Source organism: Anastrepha obliqua, chromosome 1 (genome assembly GCF_027943255.1).
Source record: "Anastrepha obliqua isolate idAnaObli1 chromosome 1, idAnaObli1_1.0, whole genome shotgun sequence".
Taxonomy (NCBI): Eukaryota; Metazoa; Arthropoda; class Insecta; order Diptera; family Tephritidae; genus Anastrepha; species Anastrepha obliqua.
This window is the reverse complement of record NC_072892.1, coordinates 28,542,383-28,550,875: the sequence shown is the minus strand read 5'-3', so window position 1 is coordinate 28,550,875 and position 8,493 is coordinate 28,542,383. Positions and strand designations below refer to the sequence as shown.

At 36.2% G+C, this 8,493-nt stretch overlaps 1 protein-coding gene across 1 annotated transcript; it reads right to left on the bottom strand.

Moving 5' to 3' along the window:
• Positions 1-674: 674 nt before the first annotated feature.
• LOC129235731 (glycine N-methyltransferase) lies at positions 675-5,669 on the bottom strand. Its single transcript, XM_054869739.1, has 4 exons — positions 5,440-5,669; positions 4,263-4,390; positions 3,940-4,196; positions 675-1,387 (listed from the first exon to the last, which is right to left on the bottom strand). The coding sequence occupies exons 1-4, from the start codon at positions 5,652-5,654 to the stop codon at positions 1,124-1,126; spliced, it is 864 nt and encodes a 287-aa protein (XP_054725714.1). The 5' UTR covers positions 5,655-5,669; the 3' UTR covers positions 675-1,123.
• Positions 5,670-8,493: the final 2,824 nt, after the last annotated feature.

The following is an 8,493-nucleotide window of genomic DNA, read 5'->3' as shown; positions in this document are numbered from 1 at the left end:
TTTTTGTTGTTGTTGAGAGAAAGTCTGCTCTTTTACCATTTTACCAGAGCAGTTGCTCTCTCTCATAAACTCTGCTAGTATAGCTCTTTAGAAAGTTTATGCAAATGGAATTTGGCGGTGGTAAGCAGGTAAGGAAGGCGTACTGATAGAGCATAGAAAGGGAAAATATATATTGTATTAAATATTAAATTTATTATTAATATTTATTAAATATACACTTTGGTCAAATTACATTTACAATTATGATTTTAAATCAATGTACTTAAAAATAAGAAAAAATTTCAACATTTCGTTGTAGTTTTGGGTGTATGCAGGAGCAAACACGTTAAGGTGCGTTGTGTTAATTTCCCTAGGGGTTTTCGAATACGGCGAGGTAACTGTTTCAGGTCATGTGCCTTCCAGCTGTTCTTGTAAACATGACTTTTAAGTTCCCCGAAAAAATCATACAAAATTAATAATTGCTCTCTGCACTTTGTGACATGCACCAGAATTATTCACTGAGATTTATCCGCTCAAAATTGCACCTCTCTGTGCATTACAACTAAGGTGCATTTCTAAAGAATACAACTAATGTGAGAACGCATGGTGAATTCCTAGCGTTGCCTGTACTTATATGCGATAAAATATTTTACAATGCCATATTTTACATGCGATAGAAAAATTACTTGTGAGTATTGTGTTAAGCAACTACTTCTTTAACGAGAGTGAGTTTTATTCATGGTTGGTCAAATCATTATAAAAGTAATCTGTTCATATACTTAAACTTATATTGACTTATGTACATAAGTACATATCCCAATTTTGACAGACTTTCGCTTTTAATGCTACTTAATTTTTGCATTTTTGTTTTTTTTGATAATTCATTTACTTAAAATTATCTCATACCATACTCACATATACACTTAAACAAATCTTTCGCCTTCTTTACATAACTTTTTTAGTTGAAAAAATTACTTATTTGCTAATTGTGCACTGCAAAAATTAAATGAAACTGAAATGCTCCGGCTTACGTCTATCGATTGGGTCAAGACCTAAAAAATATTTTCTTCAAAATATTTACGAAATACAAAAGTAAACAGCAGAGATAGGTGAACAGCAGATTATAGTAGTTATTCCCAGTTATTTACTGCTTCTCAATAAGGTGTATGTAAAATGCTGGTCTCTTCTCCATATGTATTTCTTTGAAGTCACCGTATAATTTGTGCTTAGATTTTTCTCCGAAAATTTCTTTCAATATTTTTGTAAAATTTTGCAGGGGATGTGGATGGTAGGATAGACGAAAATCGCTGCTCAAATTATTTCCCACAATGTGGTAATCCAATGTAACCATGGCAGGTTTTCCGCAGTAGAAAAGCACCGAAGTTTTAATGTCAGCAGTATGACTTGTCTGAAATTGAATAAAAAAGTTTTAATATGATTGATTTCATTGATATAGTTACATATCATATATTAAGAACTAAATATTCATTAATTCCCATGCATATTGGCTAGTAATCAAAAATGGGTCAGATAATTTTACTGTTGTAATTGGGAAGCTTATACGTGCGCCCGACAAATTGGACTGAAGAAAAAGTTCGTGAAAAAAGACCCAGCTCGAAAACGAAAGAAATTCTTTTTCAGCTGTCACAAGAGCATTTTGACAATGGCTAAAATCTTTGAATTAAAATTGTTGGAGCATCCACCATATTCACCAGCTTAGGCCTCTTGCGACTTCCATCTGTTTCCGGACCGAAAAAAATGCTTGCATGGAAAGTACTTTTCATCAAATAATGAGGTCATAACAGCTGCAGAAGCGTATTTTGCAGCCCTTCCAGATTCTCACTTCAAGCCTGGAATTCATAAATTGGAATCTCGTTGGAGCAAGTGTATTGATGCTCAGGGAGACTATACTGAATAATAAAGTGTATTGCAAACCATAAAATTGTGTTTTTCTTACCAAACTGCAAAACTTATTGAACAACCTAGTATTTTCAGATTCAGTGCTTTTCGCGCTAAATTTAGTACTTTATGGAAATTGTTGGTGAATCATTTCTATAGATTTCTAAAGAAGTATCAACTTTACATAAATAAACTATTGGACCATTAGGGAATATAGTACATTCGCCTATTCGGCTTATAGTCCAGCGATCGCCATTCTCCCATAATCCGGTTATATTTTGCTTTTGCGCTGTTGTTACGCTCTCATGCACGTGTGGGGTACATCCGTCACTTTTGAGGAACTTTTGCCCCGTAGTACGTCGTTGGCCTAAATACCAGGGAGGGCAGCGTCGCTTTCTCAAACTCGGAATGAGTTTGAGGCACAGTGAGACACACGTCACTGGGGATAGTCATAGCTTTGAAGCTGTAAAGATTTGTGTTTATCTAGGAATAGACCAGCTCTTTATATGACACATAGATAAGTATGCTTTGGGACTTTCGAGAGAGTTTTTTGACGCAAGATTTATGGATACGCTTACATACGCGACCGGTACCGACGAATGGTGAACTGTACGAACTTTATAAGGACATGGACGTAGTCAAAAGTATAAAACTACAACGAAAGATGCCTCAACTCGGCCCTTCGTGGATGAACATTTAAAAGCAAAACGTCCACGAACAGAATAGAAGGACGAGCTGAAGAATGACATGTCTTTAATTGGCGAAATGTTTGCTATAAACTCAAGTGGATAGACGGTTATAGCTTCTGCTCAAATATAAACGAGACGTTATCAATAGAACGGTCCGCGGATGATATATGGCAAAAATAAATTTTTTGTTTTTTGGTAGGACTGTTATAAGCTTACATGGCAAATTTCAGCGTCATATGTCACATAGTTTGTTTTCTGTGCTACTGTAAACAAGTCAAGCTCGAGTGTGTTCTTCGAATTCTCTTTTATGACTTCAATTGTCTCAAAATGTTTTCCACGGAGCGGCAACTTGAGCTTGGGAAACAGGAAAAAGTCACATGGAGCCATATCAGGCGAATACGGTGCTAAGCGGAACGATATTAACATTATGTTTGTTCAAATAATCGCGAACAAGACGTGATGTATGAGCTGGTGCATTATCGTGATGCAAGAACCATGACTTGTTGTCCCACAATTCCTTCCTTTTAAGACGAATGTTCTCGCGCAAACGCTTTAAAACGTCTAAATAATATTCAGCGTTAACCGATTTTGCGATTTGTGCGATTTCCAAGCACAATTTCCTTTACTTTTCCGATGTTTTCGTCGTTTACTGATGTTGCTGGACGACGTTCATGAGGCAAGTTTTCAACCGATGTACGGCCCTCTTTGAACGATTTGTATCACTGGAAAACACGTGCACGCGATAGAGCAGAGTCCCCATAGGTTGTCTGCAACATTTTTAAGGCGTCTGAAGCCGAAATTTTGTTGGAATAACAAAATTTCAAACAAATTCTTTGTTCAACTTGAATTTCCATCGTTAAATTCGAAGAACACACTCGAGCTTGACTTGTTTACAGTAGCACAGAAAACAAACTATGTGACATATCACGCTGAAATTTGCCATGTAAGCTTATAACAGTCCTACCAAAAAACAAAATATTTATTTTTGCCATATGTCATCCGCGGACCCTTTTATTGATAACGTCTCGTTCATATTTGAGTAGAAGGTAGTGCCAAATAAAAGAGAGAAGATTTGCTAAAAAAGACTTTTATGAATTTTAAAACTTTCGAATTAGTAAAGGTTACGAATTTTCATAAACTTGCAAAAAATATAAAATTTAAAGTATTCTTTACTTTCGAACATAAATGTGGAAGAATTCATAACTGGTTCAAAGCTTTTGTGAAGCCGACCTCCTTAAGAGCTCCAATTGGCTCTTTTTATTGTAATTTTTTAATGCTTTGGTATTCCAACACCAAACAAAAAAAAAATATTGAAACAAGTTAAGTATAAAAGTGTACCACATCTACTGAGTCTACATACAAGTATACTTACATTATAGTAAATACTTTTGGCTGGCGTCTCTCCCGTCTCCAGAATGTTGTCGTAGTTGCGATGATCAATAATTAGAATGCCACCATGTTTGAGACACTTTTCGAAGTTTCTTATGGCCAGCTTATGTTCGCGTTGATCTCCGCTACTATCCATAAGATGGGCGAAAGAATTTCCTAAGCAGATAACAGCGTCAAATCCTTCCCCAACAATAGGCTTTATATCATCGTACAGAGTTAGCCAGTTAGCTTCTTCTATAACTGTGTTAAAATTACCATAAAAATCTTGTAAGTCTCAAAATGATGAGAAGTGTTCATGCGACTTACTCCACTTGTCAAACGCTGGTTCTTTGCGGCGATCCCAACGCTCCTTCAATGCATATTTCAACATTTTGTCAGAGGCGTCCACTGAAACCACTTCGTAGCCTTCCTCAACTAGCATAATCGAATCCACGCTAAATATAGATTAGAACATTACTTCATAAGTGAAATCAGCGTAATTACAGATATACAAGGCGGCGCAAAATTAATCATCACTTTTGTTTGTCAATAATTTGTTTTTTACTAAATAAAAACAAGAAATTATTTTTAGTGATGGAAAGATTTATTTTGATTTTTAAGCGACTCATTTCTTGTCTATTTGTTGTCGAGTTCACAAGTGTCAAATATGATTGACGCACAACACCAATTGCAAAAATTATAAATCTTCCGATTGGGTGATTAATTTTGCGCCCCTTCATATGTACAATTATAATAAATAAACAAGTAAAGAAGTACTAAATTCGGTCCGGAACGAGCTTTATATAACCGCGCACATTTTAGTAGGATCAGAGAGCCCACCTGATCTCTCTGAGAGATCTGATCAGAGAGATCAGGTGGGCTCTCTGATCCTACTAAAATGTGCGCGGTTATATAAAGCTCGTTCCGAACCGAATTTAGTACTTCTTTACTTGTTTACTTTTCTTCACTTTGTGTGTCCAACTGGCGCCGGTTCGCACGAGAAAGAAACGACTCACTTTGCTAAACTCGACCAAAGTCGCTAAAGCGGTTATCATGTCAATCCAAGGGAGGAAAAACATCAGAGGAATTAAAGGAATTTTGGGCTTAATATATACAAAGTGGGCGTGGTTTTTAACCAACTTTTTTACTAATATTTATGTCGAGACTAACTGAGGTAGGAAGCAATACACGCATCAAGTGCGGGCCGGATTTATTAAGTCGTTGTCGAAATACATGCATTTAGCCAAAAATGGGTGCGACACCACCCATATTGCAAAATTTTTTTTTCATCGCATTTCTTTTTTGGGCTTATTACTTTAACGATATTTGAAAAATGTTTCTGTTGCATGGGTGAATATTGACCGATTTCGCCCAGTTTTAATACCAATTTACCTTGGATAAGCAGTAATATGTACCGAGATTCATTAAAATATACAAATTTTTGTTCGAGTTATGGAGGATTTTGGTACCTAAATTTATCTTGATTATTTTAGGGTGAACTTACCCTGTACCGCATGCCACATCAAGGACTCTCTTACAACCCTTCGATCGAAGTAAGTCAACTAAAAAGTTCTTATAATTTTCTGTTCGTGAATTTTTATCACCAATAAATATTTCCCAAACTTTCGCAGCCTTTCCGTCGGCATATTGATCAGGCACTCCCTCGGCGGATATACCAGCGGAACGAGCAACGAAAACACTATCTGCGGAGGTGGACATCTTGTCAGTTAAGCCTCTGAATTTGAACTGAATTTGAATTCGACTGGAAATTAGAAAGTGATTAATATAATAAAATATGTATGCGCGGATATGTATGTATGTATGCGTGCATATATGCTGATAGGTAGGCCCTTACGTACTTTCGAATGAAATCATATGTGCGCATACCCAGCAATATATTTAATCTATTTTACAGGGTGAGCAATTTAGAGGTATCGGATTTTAAATTGAAATAAATCCAAGAAAATTCAAATTGATTGGGCAATTTTGATAATGTTTATGTATAGTAAGAACATTCTCGATATTTATTTTTTAAAGATAATCCCTTTAAAATGTTGGCCGCACGCCACCGTAATTCGACCATCCGTAAACATAAATTTTGAATTGACTCACTGGAGGACTTAGGTCGATATCTTGTGAATAACTTCCGTAATGTTGACTTCCAATCGTGGTTGGCCTCAATCGAAGTTGGTTTATCCACAAAGCATTTAAACTTTACATACCCTCGCAAATAAAAGTCCAAAGGTGTGATATTACACGATATTGGTGGCCAACCCACTGGTCCGAGATGAGAGAAAAATTGCTCATCGAAACGACGACGCAGTAATTGCATTGTTTCATGTGCTGTATGGCAAGTAGCTCCGTTTTGTTGGAACAAAATGTTGTAGAGATCACCGATTTCAATTTTTGGCATCAAAAAGTCGTTTATCATGGTGTGATAGCGTTCGCCATTCATTGTTACATTGGCGCCTACGAGGCTTAAAGAAATATTGGTCAAAATGCGGATCTTCAGCGAGTTTTTCAAGAATCCAACGATTTAAATTATGATGCTTTAGAAGATCAGCGGACTTCAAATCTTGGACTAGCTGTATTTTATACGCTTTAAAGCCAAGATCTTTGAATAAAATCGCTCAAATAGTGCTATTAGATAGGTCAAGTTGTTGAGATCGGTGTCGAACCGATTCTTCCGGTTCTTCGGCAAAACTCTAATTTACAGACGCAATATTCTCTTCACTTCGAGCTGTAGGTGGTCTAATCGGTCAGTGTCATACAATAATGTAAAATTATTCTCAATTTTGCCGATGGTTTGCCGAATGGTGTGTAAGTTGGTCTGAACGCGCGATGAACACTTTTCACAGAACGTCGATTTTCGTAATTTCGCAATTGTACGATTTGTAAACGTTGTTGAGGCGTAAGCCTTTCCATGATGAAATGTCAATGAAAACTGAAAAAAACTATGTATTTAATTTGACAGTAGTCACGCGTGATCTAGCGAAAAAACCCCTATTGGAAAAAGTACCTCCAATATGATCAGAATAATAATCACAACCAATTTTTATATTTTGCCATTTACCACTTATCAAAATATAAAAGCTCAGTAAAAACACAATTGTAATTATCTTTATTAAACTTTAAAAATTTTATTGAAAGTAAATTCGAAAAGATATGGCATTTCTGGAATTTCTGGTTATTACGAAAATGTAAAGGGTTTTCCAATAACAGGTATTATTGGTGAATGGACTGCGCTATCAAGAGATGATTAACGATTTTTTATGGCCGGAATTGGATGGTATTGATCTGGACAAGGTTTATTTTAAACAAGACGGCGCTACGTGCCACACAAGCAACGACACCATTGATCTTTTACGGGAAAAGTTTCCGGACCGTGTTATCTCTCGAAGGAGTGATCACAATTCGCCACCGATATCTTGTGATTTAACACCTTGTGACTTTTTCTTTGGGGCCACGTGAAAGAGAAGATCTACGCCAACAGCCCAGGGTCGATTCAATACCTCAAAGATAGAATTCGTGAGGCTATCGAGGACATAGGGCAGCCACTTGGCAATTCGGTTATGGAAAATTTCATGAAAATGATATTGTCCTGTAAGCGTGGTCGTGTGGTTCATTTGCCTGATATTATTTTCCACTATTAACGGCATACCTTCCTCTTTATAATGAAATAAATATCCGATCATTTATATTAAAAAATAGCATTTTTCTCGGAATATCAAAATAACACCTCTTTATAATATCCAGTAAGTAGAATTTAATGAAACTAGAAAAACGCATTCAGGGAAAAGTGGAAATTTATTGTTGGTTGAACTAAAATTTAATTCTTTAGTGAACCAAAAAATATAAATTAAATGATTAATAATTGGTGCGTACACTTCTGTTAGGTATTTGGCCGAGCTTCTCCTCCTACTTGTGGTGTGCGCCTTAATGTTCTTCCACGAATAGATGGACCTACAGTTTTAAGCCAACTCCAAACGTCAGATATTTTTCTTTTTTTGTGAGCTTTTTCACGGGAGAAATATACTCGGAGGCTTGCCATTGCCTGCGGAGAGAGACAGCTAAAAAAAAAAAAGTTTGTTTAATTATTTGCTGTTCATGCATGGAGATTCGAACCTACGCACTCCCAAATGGCAGTCACGCATCAACTATTCGGCTACGGCGGCCACAAAAAAAATCTCCACCCTGCTAAAAGCTCTAAATTGCGTGATTAAGCAGTTTTCTGTTGGGATGAGCGTAAATTAATTTGTTTTGATTAAAATCACAATGATTGCATACGGATGGGGAGGCACGTTGGTCGTTAGTTATCAAGAAACAGTGCACAAGTTTATTTTTTATATTAGTACGTGATCAGCTATTATCTTCTGCTCATTTAATACCCTGACCTTCAGTAAGTGATATTTCTCTATAAATATTTTCGCGTTTTTTTTCAGTGCGCTCAAATCTGGCTTAAGAGTACAACAAAAATTAAATGATTGCTATTATTTATTTGTCGATACTTCGAGCTCAATTAGAAGCCATATTTAAGGCTGATAAATCTACATACAAA